This window comes from Alligator sinensis, unplaced genomic scaffold, assembly GCF_000455745.1.
Source record: "Alligator sinensis unplaced genomic scaffold, ASM45574v1 scaffold377_1, whole genome shotgun sequence".
NCBI lineage: Eukaryota > Metazoa > Chordata > Crocodylia > Alligatoridae > Alligator > Alligator sinensis.
The window spans coordinates 90,400-114,570 of record NW_005842047.1 but is presented as its reverse complement, the minus strand read 5'-3'; the positions used below and the strand labels follow the sequence as shown (position 1 = coordinate 114,570).

Genomic DNA, 24,171 nt, shown 5'->3' with positions numbered 1-24,171 from the left:
TCGATGATCTATTGAGGTCCCTTCCGACCCTAACATCTATGAATCTATGAATCTATGTGGGGATGCAGTCAGGAAGGCTAACCGCACCTTGTCATGCATCTATACATGCATCACGAGCAGGTCCAAAGAGGTGATCCTCCCCCTCTATGCGACATTGGTCAGGCCGCAGTTGGAGTGCTGTGTCCAGTTCTGGGCACCACACTTCAGGAGAGATGTGGACAACATCGAGAGGGTCCAGAGGAGAGCCACTCACATGATCAGGGGGCAGCAAGTCAGGCCCTATGGGGAGAGGCTATGAGACCTGAACCTGTTCAGCCTCCACAAGAGAAGGCTGAGAGGGGATCTGGTTGCTGTCTATAAACTGGCCAAGGGAGACCAGCGGGGAACGGGAGAGTCCCTGTTCCCCCAAGCACTACTGAAAGTAACAAAGAATAATGGCCATAAGTTGACAGAGAGTAGATTCAGGCTAGACATCAGAAAGCACTACTTATGACAGGGTGGCTAGGTTCTAGAACCAACTTCCAAGGGAAGTGGTGCTCACTCCTACACTGGGGGTCTTCAAAAGGAGGATAGACAGACACCTTGCCAGGGTCGTTTGACCCCAGCAATCTTTCCTGCCATGGCAGGGGGTCGGACTTGATGATCTACTCAGGTCCCTTCTGACCCTACCAACTATGAAACTATGAAACTCCCGGTGGTGTTGTATGGACTGCTCAGTACATGCTTTCCATCTTCCTTGCACTCATCAAGATGCTTATCCATGACTGTCTGTCACATGGCATAGGCATCACGTACAGGATGGATGGCAACCTTTTCAATCTCCCCCATCTCTGTGCCAAAGCCAGTTACTTCGGCCCAGATTGTAGAACTTCAGTATGCCAATGATTGTGCTGTCATTGCACATCCTGAGGAGGACCTACAAATGGCCTGTTGGCATTAACTGCTTCTCTCAGGCATACCAGTGCTTTAGATTGACTCTTAGCATCGTAAAAACAAAGGTACTTCACCCGCCTGCTCAGGGCCAATCAAACCCCACTTCCTCCTAGCAAAGATCCTCACTGACAGACAGGACCTGAGAACACTGAACACTTTGCAAACTTTGGCAACCATCTCTCAAAGAAAGCCAACATCAATGAGGAGTTCCAGTATAGGATCCAATGTGTCAGCTCTGCCCTTGGAAGACTGAATCGTTGTGTGCTCAATGATCACGCCATCAGGACTTGAAAAAAGCTCCTACTATACAATAAGGCTGTGCGAAGTGGGCAGTATTCAATTTCGATTCAAGGGACAATGATTCAATTCGCTGATTCGGATCACTGTCCTGGTTCAATTTGGCTGAATCTGAAGATTCGATTTTGAGTCAAAGAATAAGCGATTTGGCCATAGACACAGCTTTATATATTTTTTCTATGTACCTCAAGGTACCAGGTGCAGCTTGTGAATGCTGAAATGGTGGAACGGATAGAACATACCACGGGAATGCGGTGGGGGGGGCGGGGGGAAGAAGAGTCCCCTGCACACTCAGCAGTGGACCCAGAAGTGGAAAAAGTTCTTCCAGTCCACTTCTGGGTCCCCTGCCGAGTGCCCCCCTCAGACCCAGGAGGCACCAGTTTGATTCAGAGAGATTAATGAGTCTCCTGATTCAGTTCGGATTCAGAGATTCGGCTGCCAAATCGGGCCAAATCTCCTCCAAACTGAATCAGCAACCGAAGCTTTGCACACTCCTCTATACAAGGCTATAATAAACCAAACTCTTCTCTGTGGCTGTTTAGCTTGGGTGACTTACAGGGACCACCTGAAAAGTCCGGAACAGCATCACAAGTGCTCCCTCCAGAAGATCCTTGGCACAAAATGGAAGGATTGTTACACAGATGCTAGTGTCATGGCCGATGCTAAAACCAATATTATGGAACCATTGATTATTCAGCATCAGTTGTGGTGGACAGGGCATTGTGTGCTCATGTCTGATGTATGTATACCAAAACAACTGCTATACTCCCAACTCAGCCAAGGACAAAAGACATACGGGGACCAGAGGAAGCACTTCAGGAACACCCTCAAGGCAAACATTAAGTAGCGTGGCATTGACACCACAGATTGGGAAAAACTAGCCCGGGACAGGGCTACATGGTGACACCTTGAGAGAAAAGGTATATCTTACTTTGAAGAAAACCATCTTGCCACAAAGGCATAAAAATGATGAACAGAAGGAAAGGAAACAAGACCAAGAAATCTGTGGTCCAACCCTTCCTTTAACCACCACCTGTGGTGTTTGCCAGAGAGTCAAATTGGGAAAAGAAAGAAATCACATGCTACGAAGCTTAGAAAAAACAAGGCGGACAAAGAGAGAAGGGGAGGGAGACAGGATGAGGAAAAACTCATCAAAGCAAATGTGTCTGGGTCTAATGGACAGGGGAATGGGGGTGGAGGGGGAGCAGAAAGGTACAGGAGAGGGTAAAGGGGAACCTTTCTTAAATGTTAAAGCAATAAAACAACCGGCAAAGACTAAAGAGATGCGAAGGCGGGGAGGATTAGAGCCAACTGCATCAAGCAGCAGCACAGAAGACTTGTAAAGTAGTAGAAATGTGAAATTTAAATGGACAAGCATGACAGTGTATTGTATCTATAAATGTCAGAAGTGTGCTATTGAGGAAGAGGTGGAATAAGATTATGCCAATACTGAGTGGGGTAAAAGTGGACATATGTTTGCAGGAGTGAGGAATCTCATAGCAGAGGGATTACAAGCATTTTGTAAAGAGATGGGTATGTGAACCATCATGGTGGGCAGGGTCAGAAGCAAACAAAGCAGCTGGAGTCATGATTTTGCAAAAGAGTGGAAATGCGGTAAGTGCAGGTGATTGTGGAATGGAAACTGCAATGGACAGTGGTGGACTCTGAAAAGAAAGTGTTTAAATTTTTTTTTAAATATATATGCATCAGCTGAAAGAAAAGGAAGGATCTCCCAGTTCAAGAAATTAGAGGTATACTTAAGGCAGAGGTAGGTAGCAAATTCTGGTAGGGGATTTCAATTGTATTACTGAGGCGGGGGGAGAACTAGGCAGCTTGTCAAAAGTGTGATTAATACAATAAATGGTTTAAAGGATGTATGGGCTGATGAAGTGATTGCAAGGATGGAACCACGTGGGAAACAGATGTCAAGGATTGATTTTATATTAATATCAAATGGACAAGGGATTGGAAAGAAGGAGATCACTGGATGCTGAGAATGGAAGTGAGTTTAGAAAAAAAAGTGAAGGTGGGGGAAAGGGATATGGAAGTTAAATGTTCGATTACTACATGATGAGAAGATCTGTCAAGAATATGTGGAATTCTATAAAGGATGGAGGATTCTGAAGAGATATTACAAAAGAGGTCTGGGAGTGGTGGGCTATGATAAAGAGAAGAACAAGAGAATTTTTCAGAAATATTGGTCAAATAGAAGTGAGGAAGAGTGTGGAGGAGCTAGAAGAGCTATAGGCAAGGAAGCAGGAATTATTAAAGGGGGTGGTGTGAGTACAAGTGAAAGAAGAACTGAAAGACAAAAAGCAATGGACTGAATACTAGGAAATAATGGAGGGTAGGGAGATAGGGAAGGATTTTGCAGAAGGTGTGGTAATTTTAATATTCAAGAAAGGAAAAAAAGATGCATTAGGCAATTGGAGGCCAATAACACTTTTAAACATAGACTACAAATTGATAGCAAAAGTATTGGCCAAAAGAACGTCCGACTGTTTATAGATGTGATACAAAAACAAACATGTGCCATTCCTTGGAGAAGGATATATAATCCTATGGTTAATGAGAGATTGGATGTACAAGAGCAGAAAAGAAACACAGTAATGATGAATTTAGACCTGGAAAAAAGCTTATGATACAGTTGAACATGACTTTATATTTGAAGTATTGCAGAGGATGGGGTTTCCGATGAAGATAATCAGATGGCTCAAAGTGCTATACAGTAAAGCAGGAAGTCAAGTACTGGTAAATGGTTACTTGAGCAAAGCATTCCCCATACAAACAGGAGTAAGACAGGGATGTCCACTATCCCACTATCTTTTTGTGTGCATGATGGAGCCATTGGCAGAGACTCATGATAGTAAGCTGTTCAGTGGTGTGAAGATACCAGGATGAGGAGAAGCTAAATGTACATTATACGTGGATCATGTGACCATAGTGGCTCAGGACAACATATTAATGAAGAAGGTACTGAAGCATACTGTGGACTATGGTGACATGTCGGGGTGAAATTAAATAAAACAAAATGTATGCTGACAGGTGTGGGGAACTGGGAAAATTTATATAAGTTCCGGCTGTGGGTGGTAGAGAATGTAATCAAGATCCTGGGAATTCTAATGGATGCTGAAGGGAAATAAACTTCTCCCAAAGGCATAGGAGAAGTTAGAGATAAGAGCGAGACAAATAATGGGATCATGGAGGGGTAGAATATCATCTTTCAAGAGTAAGGTGGATGCAGAGAAAACAATACTCTTGCCAATTGTCCTTTACACAGGAGTGGTGTATCCATCGTCATGGCAATATAAAGGAGGATACAGAGGCAGATATGCATTTTTGGGGGAGGGGGAAGTAAAAGAAAAAGGTAGCCAGAACGAATCTATACAAAGACAGGGAATTAGGAGGTTGGTGAATGCCAGATTCAGAAACCTTTGTGTATACTTTTTTGTATGTTCCATAAAGAGATAACAGAGGGGATGGGGAAGTCTGAATGTTTCTGCCATTATCTAGCAGGAAGAACGTTAAGAAGATGGGGGATGTACGAGAGAATGGAAAAAGCTGTGGGCATGGCAGCCACTCATCCACTATGCAAAGATAGAGAGCTTTGTAAGACTAAATAAACTTGATGAAGTGGGATTAGTGTGGGATTAGAGTGTTTGAAAGACTGTAAACAGGTGATTCATATGATAAGAAAGAAAGACAACAATAGTTGGGGATCTCATGGAAAGACAGATGGCAAAATGCATGCAAAGAAGTGACAAATAACAGAGTGAAAGGAGAACATACAGCTATCATATGGATGATGATACAGAATATTTTTCCTGTAAGGTGCATTCAGCATAAATGTGGCTTGGTAAAATTGGTGATGTGCCCACAGGAATGAGGAACTGAAGAATCTGTACTGTATATATTTTAAGACTGCCCTTTTGTGCAAGGGGTATGGGAAGGGATGTGCCATTTTTTGAGGGCAATCAACAGGAAATCTGACTTAACATATGAAATTCATGTTGTATGGGTTAATGCCTAAAGGACTGGAGACACAAGAGACCGAAAACCATACTATTTTGTGCAACAGTAGCGATATGGAAAGTGAGAAACCTACTGTTGGTCAAGGGACTAGTTTTCACCAGAAGAAAATTTTTGCAGTTAGCAATTTATGAATTGAAATGCTATGTGGATCAAGATGCAGATGAGATGGGAAAGGAGAATTATATAAAAATTAGGGTTGAAAGGTGTGCGGGCCGGGAGCGATCCGGGCCCTTTTTCGCGCCGCGTGGGCTGTGGCCAGCAGCCCGGGCACGCTGGGTCGGAGAAAACAGGTGGCACGCTAGAATTAGTCACGGACGCGTAATGGTTGATTCAAGATTGTTTACTTACACCGAAGATGGTCACGGTGTAGGCTGGACAGTTTCCCAGGCACAGCTCCACTTAAATCCTCGTTTGAGGACTCAGACAATATTCGATCACTCCCACGGAGTTGTCGAGGCTCCGTGGATCCTTTTGCGCGCAGGGAGAGGGATACGTCGAGGATTGCGAACAGCGACGGGGAGAGGCTAGAGGCTGATCAGACCCCTGTTGCCTGCTTGAAATGCACTGGGTCCGATAGGCTCCGCAGCGCTTAGAGATCTTCACACAGCGTGAAGTCTCCTCCTCCTGCTGTTCGTGGAGTCCTCCAACTTGGGCGGAAACCACTCAAGCTTTTTATACGGCTAGCAAGCCAATCACTAGCCGCCACGTGTGAATAATTTCACGCAAGCCAATAATGGGGCTCGAATTATAATACAAATGGCGGGAACTCTTTGCAAAGTGCATTTCTGTGCTGCAAAGAAGAAATGCACACTGCAAAGAAAGCTACAAATTGGCGGGAAAATAATTCAGTGGGGCCAAAGCACACACAAAAACAAAATCACACCTTTGGGTTGTGACAAAAGGGACCTCAGGATATCATCTACTCCAACCCCCTGCTGAAACTAGGACCAGCCCCAACTAGATCATCCCAGCCAAGGCTTTGGCTAGCCAGGTCTTAAAAACCTCCAAGGATGGAGAGTCCATGTTTCAGTACTTTACTACCCGCCTAGCGAGAAAGTTCTTCCTAATATCTAACCTAACCTTCCCTTGCTGCAATATGAGATCATTGCTTCTTGTTGTGTCATTTGCCACCACTGAGAACAGTGTAGCTCCATCCTCTTTGGAACCACCCTACAAGTAGTTGAAGGCTGCTATTAAATCCTCTCTCAGTCTTCTCTTCTCTAGACTAAATAAACCCAGTTCCCTCAGCCTTTCCTCATAACTCATGTGCCCCAACCCCCTCATCTTTTTCACTGGCCCTCCCTGGACATCTTTTCTGTAGTGGGGGGCCCAAAACTGAACACAGCACTACAAATGTGGCCTCACCAGTGCTGAATAGAGGAGAATAATCACTTTCCTTGATCTGCTAGCAACACTGCTACCATTGCAGCCCAGTATGTCATTAGTCTTCTTGGCAACAAGGGCACATCATTGGCTCATATTCAGCTTATTGTCCACTGTAACCCCCAGGTCCTTTTCTGCAGAGCTGCTGCTAAGCCAGTCAGCACCCTGCCTGTACTGGTGCTAAGTTCCATCCTAAGTGCAGGACCTTGTACTTGTCCTTATTGACCCTCATGGCATTTTGTTTGGTCCAATCCTCCAATCTCTCTGAATACTAACCCTACCCTACCCTCTACCTTGGTGTCATCTGCAAACTTGCTGAAGGCGCACTCTATGCCAGCTTCCAGGTCATTGATGAAGATATTGAACAAAACAAAACTGGCCCCAGAACCAACCCCTGGAGCTACTAATTAGACATTGAGCCATTGATTACTACTCTCTAAGAACAGCACTATATTTGCCTTTATCCAATCATCTGGGACCTCTCCCACTAGCCATGAGTTTTCAAAGGTGATGGCCAGTGGCTCTATAATCATATCAGCCAACTCCCTCTGCACCCTTGGGTGCATCCCATCCCATCCAGCTCCATGGACTTGTATATGTCCAGATTTTCTAAATAGTCCCCAACCTGTTCTAACGCCACTGTTGGCTGCTCACCTATTCTCCAAACTGTGCTGCCAGGTGCAGTAGTCTGGGAGCTGACTTTGCCTGTGAAGACTGAAGTGAAAAAGGCATTGAGTACTTCAGCCTTTTCTGTATCCTCTGTCTCTAGGTTGCCTCCCCCATTCAACAATCATACTTTCCTTGATCTTCCTCTTGTTACTGAAATACTTGTCGCTACCCTTCTTGTTCCACTTAACACCCCATGATACCTGCAACTCCAATTGTGCTTTGGCCTTCATGACTTCATCCCTGTATGCCCGAGCTATACTCTTATACTCCTCCCTAATTGTTTGTCCATGTTTCCACTTACAAGTTTCCTTTTTGTGATTTAGTTAACTCAAGAATTCCCTGCTAAGCCAAGCTGATCTTCTGCCATACTTGTTAATCTTCCTGCACATTGGGATGGTTTATTTCTGCATTCTCAGTAAGGCTTCTTTAAAGTACAGCCAGCTCTTCTCCCCCTCAGACTGGGTTCCCAGGGAATCCTGCCCATTAGTTCCCTAAGCGAGTCAAAGTCTGCTTTTCTGAAGTTCAAGGTGTTCTCTGCTGCTGCTCTCCATCCTTCCTTTCAGGATCCTGATTTCAATCATCTTGTGGTCATTGCTGCCCAAGTTACCATCTACTAGTACATTCCCCACCAATTCTTCCCTGTTTGTGAGAAGCAGGTCAAGAAGAGCATGGCCCCAAGTTGGCCACTCCAGCACCCGCACCAGGAAGTTGTCCCCAACATTCTCCAAAAACTTCCTGGATTGTCTGCGCACTGCTGCATTACCCTCCTAGCAGATGTCAGGGTGATTGAAGTCCCCCATGAAAACCAGGGCTTCTTATCAGGAAACTTCCGCTAGCTGTTAGAAGAAAGCCTCATCCACCACTTCCTCCTGGTCTGGTGGTCTATAGCAGACCCCTACCATGCCATCACCCTTGTTGCTCTCTCTGATCCTAACCCAGAGACTTTTGATAGGCCTATCTCCAGTTTCATACTGGAGCTCTCAGCAATCATATGGCTCTTTCACATAAAGTGCAACTCCTCCTCCACTTCTCCAAGAGGCAGAAAAGAGATAGAGGAAAGCAGAATGGCAGTGTTTATTTCAAAAGGACAAAGGTATAGAGTGGAAGTTGTTGTTTCCTCCTGGGCTGGGGGTCGTTTGTGAGAGGTTAATGTGTTAATGGTGAAAAGGGGTGTATAAAAAATAAGGTATTGTTGTATGGGAGGTTGTCAATTTTTACGTTAGTGTAATTTCTTTTAGTTGTTTGTAATAAAAGGTTCACATCAAAATCTTGGTCTTTTTGGCCTAGGGTTACCATATTTCCAGTTTCAAAAGAGGAGAGAACACCTGTTGGGGGTAATATAATTATGGGGGGGAGTGGGTATGGAAAATGCCCATTCCCTGCCCATGTCCCTCACTCCCAAGCCATAGCCCTCCCCAGCCCTGCTGGTGCCCCTCACTCCTGACCCGCAGCCCCCTGCCCTTCCCAGCCCTGCTTCTGCCCTTCACTCCCAGCTTGCAGCCCCCTGCTGCCCCAGCCCTGCTGCCCCCAAAGGAATTCCCCACCCTCTTCCCCCGCTGGAAGGGCAGGCAGCCCCAACAAGCACCTGCCCTCCCTCATACATGTATGCGTGTGTGCACATGCCCACACACACACACACACACACACACACACACACACACTCTCTCTCTCTCTCTCTTTCTCTCCCCAAGTCCTGGCCTTACCTGCTTGCAGCTGCCAGGGCTTGTGAGCAGATGCATGTGATGCCCCTCCCCGACTCCCCCCTCACCTCCTTGCTGGGGTAAGCCAGGAAGCGTTGAGAAAAACTTGGATGCTGAGCAGAGGCGGAGCAAAAACCTGGACACACAGAAACCCTAGTTTGGCTAAGATCAAATGTAGCATTTTTGGCAGCAAGGGGAAAGTGTCAAGGCTGCCTCTGGCCCTCCTGGCATCCAGGCCCAGTGCCAGCTCCCTGTGGAGAGAACATACACCTATTTTTAAGGGTCCCTCAAAAAAAAGGGTCCCATCAGTATGTTTGCCCAATGTGGGCCAGGTGTTTTATGGGCATGCTTAGCATGGGCTGCATTCAATCAACTTCAGTTGGCTTCCATGACTCAGCACATGCTGCTTAGAGCAGCAATTTAATGATAAACACTGTATTTAACTGGGAGGAGGGGGCTTGCGATATGAAAATGTAAGACACAGGGTTTTTTACCCCCATGCTGATTGGGGAGGAATGGGCAGGGTGGGCGGAGGGGGGAGAAACACAAAATTTATCTTATATTCAAATAAATACGGTAAATGTCTACATTTACCAAGATCCACTGGGTCCTCTAGAAACAGCTAGGCTCCCACATTTGTGTTACTGTGCAGGCAGAAAAGTTACTTACTTAGACCAGCTGGCCAGGCATTACTTTTGCCATGATAATCTGCTCCCTGACAAGCAACAGACTGACAGGATGAGCACATATTCAGTTCAGCACAAAACAATGGTGCTAATGGTAGTGTCCACCTCTTGGCCAAGAGCCTACTGCCAAGAAAACTTCATAGAATCATATCATAGAATCATAGAAGTAGGGTCGGAAGGGACCTTGTAGATCTTCAAGTCCGACCCCCGGCCTGGGCAGGAGAGAAACTGGGCTCAAGTGACCCCAGCCATGTAGGCATTGAGCTGCTTCTTAACTTGCCCAGAGGCCCCTGCTATGTTGCATATATTATGCAATTGTTTAACTGCTTAACTGCCCAATACGTTTAGACCAGCCACATGTCCAAAGTAAGAACAGTCACAAGTGCAAAGTAATTATCACACAATTAGCTGGAGAACCATGCAAGAAATTTAGAGTAGCCAAACAGGCAAAGTAATTATCATGGAATAAAAATGACTATCCAGCTATAAAAACAGCCAACCAGCTATAAAGCCAGTGCTTGAAATTGTGTAACAACTTCCATAGCTGGTTTCTATGCAGATTTAATTTCAATGTGTAGTAGGGTTCAAGCTTTCTTCATTCTTAAGGGATTTAAATCCCATTCTCTTACTTTCTAGGAGAGTGGCCTAACCAACACAGCGTGGGCAGGGAGAGGACACTCCATCCTTCTAGTTGAAGGTGGGATATTGGCAACCAAGAGTACAAAATACAAAGGATCAGCAGGAGAGCAAGCAAGAGGGAGTATATGTAATTCTGACTATATCTCTAAGTGACTAATGTGATATGAAAAACTGTGAAAGAAATGCTTCGTCAAAGGGGGTTTGTGCCCTTCATGCCTGAAGAATGGTGTTCGTGCCTGAAAGCTTGTAAAGAATTTTTCCAACTATTTAGCTGGTCTAATAAAAGATAACACTTTCACCCCAAAACCTTGTTTGCCTATGTTCTGTTAGTGACATTCCAGTGTTGACATACTGCTTTTCTGAAGGTAAAAAGAGCAGCGAAGGATACAATGCAGTTTAATCTGTCTTCAGATAATTCAACTGATCTCTGCAGTTTTGGCTCATTTTAACTCTAATATTAACACTCCTTCAGCCTTTTCATTTACTCTACATTCTCATATCACAAATGAGAAAAAATGTCTTTTTACTTCTCTTTGATCCACCAAACATGAAACCAAAATATTTTAAACAGATTTCAGTAGGCTGTTTCAAATTGTCATCTTTTAGTGCATTACTGCAGAAATAACTTCTGAATCAAAGTTCTAATAAATCAATGGAAAGGATCATAGAATTCAACTATATGCAACACCATATAATTAATTATATAGATAATAAGAGAATTATGTGGTAAGTCCCAACAATATTAGATTTATTAGGCTGTATTTTATATAAAGTTTCAATTTACAAAGGGTTAATATATGCTTAATAGATATTTTTTGGACATGATAAATGAACAATGTATATATCAGAAATTGTTATATCAGTTGAAAATGCTAGAGATAATTATTAGCAACTAGTTCCCTTTAAGATACTAAAGCATTTATTTAAATATTAACCTCATATTACCTCTTAATATACTTTTATATACTATTATACATTAAATCCTTAATGTAGAAAAGTGTGAACACATTTGTTATTTCCTTAATTCAATAATTTTCTTAATTATAGCTATCTTGAGTGTATAAACAGAACTGCTACACACTTAAAAGTCATTTTCTAAGATGAATATGTGCTGAGTCCAGTAGACATTCCGCGTGGTAGGTATAAATTTGTTAAAATGTCATCTCTTCAGAGACATAATCTCTTTGCCTTTCTGCCCTTACTCATTTACATTTATTTAATTTTAAAACTATGAAAGTGCTGAATTGACAACACTGGAATCCAGGATGACCAGCAACAATTTTTGTGCTCTCCAAAATTTTGTACCCATTTTGAGAGAATATTCTAACTCCTTTTCCATTAAATACTTGTCACTGCTGTAAAAAGTCTCCTTAGAAGAACACCTAGCAATACCAGCTGCTAACTGTGATAAGAAAACAAATGGTGGGGCACCCTACTGCGAGGCACTGAGCTGAGATTTCATAACATGGGCTTAATCACAATGAACAAAAACATTTGGAAATACATAGATTAATTGTAACTAGTTAATGGACTGATTACATAATTAATCATAACTAACTGATTTACTCTGTTTAGTTCAGACCACCACAACCAACATAAAGAGATAAGCGTAATTGAAGAGGTAGATGTTGTGCAGTAGTTAAGGCTCTAAAAAAAGCCTAACACTACAAAGGCTCTAAAAAATGGGGAAAAACAAATGGCAAATTATCAACTACTTGGGCAGTCAGTGATTAGTTTCAATTCCATGCTACTACTCTGCACTATCTAGATATTTGCTGTCCAAAACTGCAGTAGTCCAAAAATGGACCTTACAGTTGGAAGGGATCAGAGACCATTTCCCTCAACCTTACTAAATACCAAAGTATCTAAAAATTTAAATCTAAAAGCTGCCCAGTCGCATTTTTGTTTTATGATTTTCACAACACAAAATCTTCTTCAAGGTTTTCTTTAGTTGACGGAAGACAAAAAAGTCACATGGGGCCATACCAGGTGAATATGGAGGCTGTGGCACTTGTGGGATATGTTATTTGGTTAAAAATTGCTTCACAAGCTGTGCTGAGGGGGCAGGAGCGTTGTCATGGTGAAGCATCCAAGAGTCAGGCACCCACTTTTCTGGTTGTTTTTCTGGTCATTTAATTCCAAAATTGCCAGTTAGAATAGAATGACATGAACCTACAGAAATTCCAACTTCTGCTATGTCTTGGACAGTCAATAGCCTATCATTTCCAACCGAACTGCGAACCACTGCTGCATTGTCATCGTTTTGTGATGTTGAAGGCCATTTGGAACGCTCATCGCTTTCAACCGATGATGGCCCTTGTTTAAATTAATGATACCATTCAAAAACTGTTGGATGGCTCATAGTGTCATCACCAAATGCTATTTTAAGTAATTCAAATGTTTCACTTGCTGTTTTCCCTATCTTCATGCAAAATTTAATGCACACGTGTTGTTCTGGACACTATGACATAACAAAAGGCGACGCAAGACACAAACAATCTTACTTAAACTGCTGGCCACAGAAAACTGGGGAAATGCCATGAACTGCAAACCTGTCCAGAGGAGTCCCAACATGCCCAGATGTGTTCAGCAAAGCCATGCCCCCCACCCAATACTTTGTACCACAAATACACGTTCAGTCTTGATACTTTTTTAACAGACCTTGTATACATATATATACTTAAGCAGTATGAAAGTTTATTTTCCTGAAATTAATCTTCTATGGAAAATAATTACAACTATCACAACCAAAACATGTTAAGAATGCAAGGAAGAAGTGCGTCAATTCAGTACTTACAAAGTCTTGTCGTATGTCATTGAAGTCTTTGCCATACTTTTCCAAAGCTTCTTCAAATAAACTAGCTTCTGATGCTGACCATTCTTCCATTTCATCTCTACAAAGAACAGGCCCTCCAAGTGGTACTAGAACACTAATGGCACTGCTCAAGTCATAGTTGTGTTTATGCAAGGTATCCATTGCATGAAACTGAGAGAGAGAGAGAGAGAAAGAAAGTAAAAATAAACCACTGAATTAAAGAGTCATGAACCACAGAACACTTCTAATGAAAGTATTATATTTTATATCATATTATGAAGCATGTCTTGTTGCTAAATTTAAATGCATCCTGTTGCATATCATCTGACATAGATTATTAGAAATGCCCAAATTATTCTGATAAGAGTTATTTTGGGGAAGGACAGTTCATGATAATAAAAAACTACAGTACTTAATTTTATTTAATTCAGATAAATTGCCTATGCATTATTAGCATGCTTTTTATTTTGACAGACCTTCTTCTGGTATAAGTGGGCACAGGCCCACTTAACCCAATGAAGACATGCCAACTGGCACCAGACAAGTATCTGGCAAGTTTGTTTTCACTGAGTAAGGATTATAAATAATGCTAAGCCAGATATGCAAACTTCTACTGGTCCCAAACTGTCAATCAATTGATAGGAAAGGAAATTACCATTTGTATTATTGTTGTTGTTACCATAATGAGAAAAGAGTAAGAAGATTTTATCCAGGTATGAAATGCTTTCATGAAAAATTATACATGGCTAGGTGATGGGCATTTTTCTTTGGTAGAAGGCAGAGAAAAACAGAAGCCACTAAAAAAGAAACTGCATTCTATGTTCAATTGCTTTGAAACAATCGCTGAAGACTCCTATCACTAACAAGCAATGGGGAAGATAAAAAATTAAGAGGTGCATTGTGAATCCACCTCAGAAAAGGCATGTAACAAATAAAATGAACGGTTAACCCAAAGTCCTTTCTACAGCTACCAGCAGCTGAGAGACCAACAGAACCAATGCTGTTCTCTTCAGTTGAACAGTCAAGTTGTCCCTTCATTCCTTTTACAGGTTTATGTAGCAAATTTTGCATCAGAAATTAAGTCTGAGATAAAAATAAGAACACCATCATGCAGCCTATCTTCTTTATTGTAAAATTTAATGGAAAAATGGTCACTTTTGTCTAACTTAAACATTTTTTTTTAAAAACACGTTTTAGTAAAAAAGACAGAAAATACTTAGAGAATAACATTCTATTCTGAATGTTAAGATGACAAGCTCCTGAACGAACATCCTTTTTTCTTTATTCAGGCTAAAACCCCAACTCTCCTGTTCAGGTAGACTCCTGTATCATGGTAGGCAGGCAGGGAGACTGCAACAGCCCAGGGACTCCCAAGACAGGGGAAAGTTTCATAGTAGTTTGGGGTCAGAAGGGACCTGAACAGATCATCTAGTCTGCCCCCTCGCCACTGGCAGAAGCACACGCTGGAATCACACGACCCCAGACAGGTGTTCGTCCAACCTCTTTTTGAATTTACCCAAGGTAGGAGCGAGGACCACTTCCCTAGGAAGTTGGTTCCAGATCCCAGCCACCCTAACAGTGAAATAGCGCCTCCTACTCTCTAACCTGAACCTATTCTCCAGCAGCTTCTAGCCATTGTTCCTCATCACCCCAGGTGCTGCTGGGGAGAATAGGGCCCATCCTATTTGCTGCTGATCTCCCCTAACGAGTTTGTAGGCAGCCACCAAATCCTCCCACAACCTCCGCTTGCTGAGGCTGAACTGGTTCAGGTCCCTCAGCCTCTCCTCATAGGGCCTGCCCTGTTGCCCTCCAACCAAGCAGGTGGCTCTCCTCTGAACCCTCTCAAGGCAGGCCACATCCTTCTTAAAGTGCGGTGCCCAGAACTGGACGCAGTACTCCAATTGTGGCCTGACCAATGTTGCATAGAGGGGGAGCATCACCTCTCTGGACAGGCTTGAGATGCATCTTTGGATGCAAGACAAGGTGTGGTTGGCTTTGCTGGCTACGGTCTGGCATTGGTGGCTCATGCTCACCTTGGAGTCAATAATGACTCCAAGATCCCTTTCTGCCTCTGTGCTCAAAAGGGGGGAGCTCCCCAGCTTGTATGTATGCTGTGGATTCCTTCTCCCCAGGTGCAGCACCCTGCATTTATCTATATTGAACCCCATTCTATTACCATCCGCCCACTTCTGTAGTCTGCCTAAATCTAATTGCAGCCTCTCTCTCCCTTTGAGCATGCCTACCTCTCCCCACATCTTGGTGTCATCGGCAAACTTGGACAACGTGTTTTCCACCCCCTCGTCCAAGTCGCTGATGAAGCTGTTGAACAGTGTAAGCCCCACTATTCACATCCCGCCAAGGTCGAGTACAACCTGTCCACCACCACTCTCTGGGTGCGCCCCATCAGCCAATTTTTGACCCATCCAACTGTGTAGGCATCAATGCCACAGTCGCTTAATTTATTAATGAGAATGGGGTGAGGGACAGTGTCAAAGGCCTTTTTAAAGTCCAGAAAGACTACATCCACAGCAACACCATCATCCAGGGATTTACTTACCTGGTCATAAAAGGCCATCAGGTTGGTCTGGCAGGACCTGCCTTTGATGAACCCATGTTGATTTCCCCTGGGCATGATCTCCCCTGCTGGCCCTGCACAGATGTGATCCTTGATAGTTATTTCAAGGGTTTTCCCCAGGACCGATGTGAAGCTTATGGGCCTATAGTTTCCTGGGTCCTCCTTTCTCCCTTTCTTATAAATGGAGACCACATTAGCTAGTTTCCAATCTCCAGGCACCTGGCCTGTGGACCACGATCGCTTGTACAGCCTGGCCAAGGGCATAGCAATGACCCCCGCCAGCTCTCTCAACACCTGCGGGTGGAGGGCATCAGGGCCCGCAGATTTAAAAACATCCAGCCCTTCCAGAAAATCCCTAACTACATCTGCATAGACCTGAGGCCTGGCAGTGCTATCCCCAAGATTGCCCCTACCTGTGGTGGGAGAACTGTCCTGGTCCCTGTCCAAGAAAACAGAGGCAAAGAACTTGTTAAAAATTTCGTAGCCACAAGATTACCATTTGAGTCTAGCAGGGGCCCTACATTACCCGGTGCCCTCTTCTTACTCCCTTTAGATCTGAAGCCAAGCTGGGATACACCACAAATGAGGGACTATAGGATGGGAAGGGGCATTTTCAGCTCTCCCAAGCAGAAACAATGAAGAAATTCTCTGAAGAAAGACAACAACAAAATCTTACTACTATAATTTAATAATATCTTGAATAAATACATTTTAGAGTCCTGGCTTGCAGAAGTCAAGTGTTTCGACTCCTAATTCACAAAATCAGAAACCTTGTGTAAAATTCAAAGTCACATTTCTTTATACTTTATTTTCTTTCGAAAAACATCTCAGGCTATGATTTGTTACCCCACAGACAAGATTTAAGAGCTAATTCCGCTGAGAGAAGCAAGAAGAGAGATTCTGTCAATCTACTTTAGGTTTCTTTAAGATGCTTATCGTCATCAATCTATGCACTACACAAGATACAGCAAGTCTAGAAAAAAAGTCTTTCAGGTTTTCTACATTCTTCCCTAAGGCTTTTATTCTTCAGCATTCAGTATTTCCAACAAGTGAAATAAAACTGCCTGTACTGCATAGCCAGAAAGCTAAACCTCAGTCCTGCAGCAATAAGATGTGGAATTCCACCGTGCTTCAAAAACTCTTCCTTTTTTATCCTTCAACTAGTTCATCTTACAGCGTTTGCTGTCTTTTGGCAGGGACAGGGACAGGAGGTACTTTTCAGAGGTCCCATTAAACCGAAAGATTCCACTGCAGGCCCTATTTTTCATTGGCCAGCCGTACTAAAATATAAGCATGAGGCAACAGGGGCTGTTGACCAATTTGGAGCCCTACATAACGGCACAATTTGCACAGCCATAACGCCACCCCCTGAGCAGAGATATCTTGGTGCTTCTAGTTATGACTCTTCATCTTCACCTAAGCATGCAATTGGGGAAGCTAAAAGACAACCCCTGGCTTGCCAGTCATCCAGTGGAGTCCCTGCAGCTTGTCCTACATCTACAATCAACCCAAAATAATAACACTTATTTAACAAAAAGCTTGATTAAACCACCTCCTAATAGAACAACCAATTAGGAATGTGGCAAACATAGAGCTTAGGCACTGCTATTTTCCCATCAATTACACTTAAAGTGTAACGCCAAACTGCTAACATGTTCAGTACAACGTATTGAGGATTATACACCCACAGAACATCACTTCCCAAGTGCTAATCAAATACACTATTCACCACAACCTTTTTCTAATGAGGTATCAACTGTTAAGTGCTACTCAAAACATGTCCTCCAATTACCATGGGAATATATGACAGGCGTGAATCCTATGAGAATGAGCATCTTTTCTTAATTTAGGGGAAAGACATCATGCATTGACAATAAGAAGGGTTTAAAAACTCTTAAAAAGCAGACAAGTGAAGGGAAAAATGAACAAATATAATTAAAGCTGTGGTGTCTCCTCTGCTGTCTCATAATAAGATATAGCTTCCATTAAGTGTAATGGAAGTTAATAGATCATTTGCAAGGCACAAACTTTCATACTTCTCATACACTAAATGCATCACTTCAGCAACATTAATATAATATGTACCTTTACACAAAAGTGGAAAAAGTACAGTATTAATCACTGAACTGTACAGTAAGAAAGGTATATAATCTGTAGTATTTACAGGAAATTCTTGATCCATTTAATATTTAAAAGATGAAAGTGTGCATAAATGTCAAAGTGAAGAACTATTCTAGTCTGAAACATTTACAGTGAATAGGAGTACATCGTGGAAAGGAAAATCAGAATGCATCTTTTATGTTTGAAAGCTTAAATATTATTGAGGACATTATATTCTGTAATAAAGTATTGCAATTGCCTTTACCATATCACAGTTATCTAAAACAAGATAGTTTTCCATTTAATTGCTTTTAGTATCTATAAACTGGGCAAAAGTGAAACATTTTTCTTATGATCAATACATTTGATATGAAACAAGTATTTACAGTAAAGCAGCCAGATGGTGACCAAGTTAAATGTGATTTTAGCCAAATAACTATAAGTGTTCTCTTTTAATTCTCTTAATATATTTTCAGTATACTGTTATTTATGATCCTCTTTATGTCCACCTCAGGTAGTCTGCAAATACAGGGATATATCTAACTTTTTAACACTGTTTTTTTAAACAATGTATTAACGATATAGAAGTTTCAAGTACAGTTAATATGTGGGTATTTCACCATAAGTGAAATACTCACCAGTGGAATAAACCATTTATAAAATTTGGTTCTGTTTATGTCATCAGAATACAGTGGTATTTGGAGTTACATATGAGTATCATATAAAACATTTAAAAAATCAGTATGACCTGTTTAAAGTGTATTATTTTTATAATATTTAATTAGGCTTCTAGTCAGTATAACTAAAATTATTATTCTTGACAAATTATGAGACAGCAAATCCCATTATGCATGCTTTACAGAGTACATATTAGTTACTCTCTATTGTCAGTTCTGGCATTTACCACAAGTTATATTTAACAAGAATGTTTTATTTATGATCTACAATTGGCCAAAAGCAATCTCTTGAGCTTGCGGCTGCATGGTCCAAATCTAAGGGCCTCCCACTGGAGTCCTGGGGAAAGTCTAAGGTTTTCAAAGCATATCTATACCGTTTCTGACTGCAGTGCCATGATGAATGCATTATCCCCATCCACAACCACCCACCTGCACGCACACACTCTCATTCAAGAGTCTGTGGAGCAAAAGCCACAAAAAGGTATTGTAACTAGTGTTCGGCATGCACTCAGCACATGCCCAGCACAGCTCTCCGTCTCTGGTGTCTACTAGTGCACATCTACGCTGCTGTAACAGTGGCTATATTACTTTTTTTTGGCATTTGGAACACATGGTATGGGAGTGACTGGATGTGCCATTTTTCCATAGCAGACAAGGTTCCTTGGGTGAATCTGATATATTTTTTTAGACCAACCAAAATAGCTGGAGAGTAGTTATTAAGCAAGCTTTCCGGTTCAAAAACCCTTCGTCAGGCTAAGGAAATTTCAGCAGTTGGTGTGTGCTCTTCCTGGATGGTCTTCCATAGCAGCACTTAGCATAGTCAGAGGTAGGGCAAACATATTCTTAGGTGCTACAGTGACATTGCAATCAATTAAGTCCTCTTACTTTACCAGGAAAATACAAATTGAAATCATTTTAAAGGGCCATGAAAACAATCCCAATGTTTCAAAGGCTTAAAGGCTGGTGGCTCCACCACTACTACTTACTATTTCCAAAAGTTTCTCCCCTTACTTTACTTAAAAGGAATAGTTTAACTTACAATAAGCATTCCATCTATGGTGGTTTATGTTTTCATGCACATACCTATCTATACACTAACCCATACAGCTCAACAGATTTCAGTTTCCAAAAGTCCCCCTACTTTAAAGCATCTGACTGCAGGTTTACCCTTCCTTACCCATTTCCCCTAGTACAGTGGTTTTCAAGCTGGGGCACCCCCACGGGTATGTGACTCAATATTAATAATGGAAGTGGAACTTTTCATTGGTCAATGTGATGAGCAATGACTTAACCATGTGTTGACATCAATGCTGACACTCTTCCTAAGGAACGAGCATACAGAGATATGTTGGATGTAGGGCAGGGATGGGCAAAATGGTGGAACTGGCCAGAAGCTGGACTCCATTTCCCAGCAGCAACTACCTGTATGGCTGGTGCCAGTTTCTGTTGAGACCCTGGCCGCAGATGTGCTGTGATAGCACAAGGCTGGGGTTGCCATGGAGATCGGCCCCAGCTACGCTGGCAGGGTACGCAGCAGACCAGGGGGGCTGCTCCAGAGCTGCTGGGATCTTTTAGCAGGGGACAGCTTAATCCGGAGCCAGGGCAGAGCCGTGATCTGCAGGTTGCCCGCTCTGGTCAGGGGCGTGCAGACAGCAGATTGTGGCTCTGCCCTGGCTCCCGACCAGGCTGTCAGCACTGCAAGGAGCCAGGGCAGAGCTGCAACGTGCAGCCTGCATACTCCGGGCAGGGACATGCAGGCAGCTGATCACAGTTCTGCCCTGGCTCCCTGCAGCGCTGACAGCCTGGTTGGGAGCCAGGGCAGAGCCCCAATCCGCTGCCTGCATGCCCCTGCCCAGAGCATGCAGGCTACAAACAATGGCTTTTCCTTCCCTCCACACCAAGCTGCCCCCGCTGCAAGATCCCAGCGACTCCAGAGCAGCCCCCTACCCTGCCATGCGCCCTGCTAGCACAGCTGGTGCCAGTGTCCATGGTAACACCAGCCTTGTGCTATCACAGCGCAGCTGCGGCTGGGGTCTCCATGGAGACTGGCCCCAGCCATGCAGGCAGGGGCTGCTGGGAAATGGAGTCCACCAGCGGTCAGATCTGGCCCACGGACCGGACTCTGCCTGCCCCTGGTGAAGTGGGTATAAGCAGTAATATTTTTCAAGGAAAGTAGTTCATGGCCAAAAAAGTTTGAAAACAACTACTCTAGTATATAGTAGAATGGGGGCACCTATGGAAGAGGTGCTTAGAACTGTGCTCTACTGTCATGTAACATGAAAGGATCTGGAGAAAGCAGAAAGTGGGTAAATACAGAAGAGACAAGCAAATGGTGGCTTAGACAGGTTGGGAATAAGGAGCAGTACTGCCCAGTACTGTGATACAGAGGAGAAGCACTATGGGTATGGGATGGAGGTGGGATGGTGTGTGCCTTAGGAATGCCTTAAATGTTCAGAAGACACTTTCATCATTTGCTATTTTTTAAGGCAGTCGGGTGATAAAAATAAACAAAAAAGAATATTTGTAGGGGAGGAGTTGTTATTCAGACATTCTTGAAACAAATCTTTTTAACAGTATTTCTTATCTGGCAAGTGAAACATTCTTCTCAAATATGATGCTAAACTAGGAGGCAAAAATATAGTAAAAGATGCAATCTCTTTTCATATCAAAATGTCCTGATGAGCTAATTAGCTTGACTACTCTTGTATCTCAATGCTTTTCATTTCTTCAAGGTGATAAAAGCAGACAACTTGATTTTTACTTACTCTCATTCATATTTATCAGACAAAAACAGAGACTGGTTTGATTTTAAAAAATAACCTGGTGGCTCAAAATCTATAAATATCAACTGGTGACAAATTGACAATATACTTTTAGTATCTAAACCCATTTCTGCTGAAGCCTGTGGGTGCTGCTTAGCAACTTAAATGAAAACAGGAGCAGGCTTATAGGTAAATCTGTGTAAATATTGTGTATAATTACCTACTATAAACATAAATAGCTTGCAACCCCCCTTATCTGTAGAAAAGCAGTCCTGACACAATATAGCCTACTGAATTCTCATTTGCACAAAACTCCTATATTTATATATAGTACATTTATATAATATGCAACAATACCAATCTGGAAGGGGTTGCCAGCACTCTGGAGGACAGGATCAGACCTTGAAATGACCATGACAAATTGGAGCAATGGTCCAAAATGAACAAAATGAAATTCAATAAGGACAAAGTGCTACTCAAGAAGGAGAAATGAACAGTATAAACGTAAAATGGGGAATAACTGACTAGGCAGCAATGCAGCAGAAAAGGATTTCTGAAGTTTAGTTTGGATCACAAACCAAGATATAATTCATTGATGTGATATTGTGCACAGGGCACAAATGAATGTTAAGACCCAAGAGGTAGTTATTCCTCCCTATCCAGTGCTAGTGAGGCCTTAGTCAGAGTCTTGCATCTAGCTTGGGGCACAGTATTTTAAGACACTGACAAATTGGAAAGAGTACAGAGAAAAACAATAAGAATAACAAGAGGCTTATAAAACATGACCTGTGAAGAAATACTGAAGGAAATGGGTTTGTTTAGTTTAGACAAAGGAAGACTGAGGAGGGACATAATTTAGTCTTTAGCTACATGGAAGGTTATTAGAAAGGAGACAGTAGTTAACTGTTTTCTGTGGCCACTCAAGGAAGGACAAGAAGAAATCAACTTAACTTGCACAGCAAAGAGGAGTTGAGTTGGACATCGGAAGAAACCGTCTAACAATTAAGGAGGGAAAAAACTAGAACAGCCTACCTTGTTTCTGTGGAATGAAGTGGATCATGACATCTACTTCATTCAAGTTTGTTTTTTAAAGGTTAAAAAATCATATATTGGGGATGTTTTAAGTTTATACTCAGTGATACCTCACAGGGCAGTGGGAAGGACTAGAGGATCTCGTATGGTCCTGCCCAGCTCTACAGTTCTAGAATTCTTAATTGTAGCATTTCTACCAAACCTCTCACCAGAGTGATGTCTCGAGAAGCAGCAGCTGCACTCATGTGTAAACTCGGTTGCCTGACAGAACTACTGCAGTCCAAAGCCCGAGCAAACGTGCCAACCGCACTAGGGGGAAAAAAAAAGATAAATAAAAAAATTAATATTATTCTCTTTCATTACCGGTTTAGCCTTCCATCAGTTAAAATGAATTTATGAATTAAAAGCCACAAAGTAGGTTTAGATTACAAATTTAAACAATGAAAAAAAATTTGATAACTGACAACATGGTAAAAAGTCACAATTGCTATTTTAAACAACAGCACTCTAAGTGAAACAACAGCTCACCACTTAAATAGTATGAAAACTAAGTTTTTTTAAAGTAATCAGATATTAATTATTACAAGTGGCCCAGTATACTAATTCCCTCTTTACTATGAGTTAAAGGGTTCTGCTCAGTTTGGATTTTGTCAATACTGTGTTTTTTAAATGAAAGACTAAACAGCGACTGACAAAACAAGTCAATATTCAGAGCACACACGCCAGAAGTTGTTCAGGTCCTGCTCTAGACTCATTCCAAGGAACAATGCCGGTTGGCCCACCTGGCATTTTATAGATTAACTGAAAAAGACATATATAGAGAGCACAAGCTTTCATACACCCAGGTTCACTTTATGAGATGGTTAGGTTACCGTGTTATTCAGGCTGAGGAATAAAAGGCAGCCAGATATGATGCTAACCACAAGGCTCTCTTGTGTGTTACGGGCTCTCTGGTGTGCCTTAATGACACGAGAATAGTTCCACTAAACTCAATGGAATTAGTCACATGGAGTAAAGACAAATTTTCTGAGTAAATCTTTGCAGGATGAGGGCTGCAAGTCAAATTTATGAATTACTTTGAGGGGACAAATCATATCTAACAGGTATGACACTTACAGAGGGCATGCTATGTATGAATAAGTGTTATTCCATTCTTGATATAGATCATGACTCAATTACATAGTGACAAAATACATTTCAAGAGCTAATACAATGCATTAAGTTAAAGCACTAACCAGTCAGGAACAAATTAATACAATTTAGCTATTATATAGCATTTGTACCACACATATTATATTACAGAGCAGGAGAAGTATAAAACTATTAATAAATAAAACATTTGTTAACACAGAATTAGGATTGCTCTTCATACTTTGAAAATGTTAAATGTTAATTAATCCTGCTGTAAAGCTTTAACTCTGCCTTCTGGTACTTGCAAGAACCACTGAGAATTTACCTCAAATACTGTATTTGCTCCCATACAATGCACCCCGATTGTTTTTGAAAGGCAGAAAAAAGAGAAAAAAAGATTTTCCAGAGTTCTGACTGCAAAGAGCAGGGACAGAGCCTAATCTTCAGATGACTCATCCTCCCTTTTCTGCTTAGCTAAAGCTCACACCCCAGTACTAAAGACTGGTCTCCATGAGTTTATCTGATTTTGAAAAGTGCTATAAAAGTCTCCAAGGCTGTAAAATAGGAGGAGAAACAAGGGGCAGATAGCAGACAGTAAAACTGTCCTAAAAGGGTTAGCTTGATTCATGGAACATCAAAAGCATTAACACCTCTGGAATGAAGAACTATAGAGCAAGAATCAAAGCAGGGTGCTCCTCTCCAGGCAGAAAATCAGCTTCCCCACTTAATACATGCACCCA

General features: G+C 42.3%; 1 protein-coding gene across 1 annotated transcript in view; it reads right to left on the bottom strand.

Annotated features, from left to right (window-relative positions):
• MTA3 (metastasis associated 1 family member 3) overlaps positions 1-24,171 on the bottom strand; it is a 156,987-nt gene that overhangs the window by 64,049 nt on the left and 68,767 nt on the right. Inside the window, exons 6-7 of the mRNA XM_006022846.2 lie at positions 22,510-22,609; positions 13,137-13,325 (exon numbers count right to left, since the gene is read on the bottom strand). Of these exons, the coding sequence (XP_006022908.1) occupies positions 13,137-13,325; positions 22,510-22,609 (289 nt within the window). The remainder of the gene's footprint in view (positions 1-13,136; positions 13,326-22,509; positions 22,610-24,171) is intronic.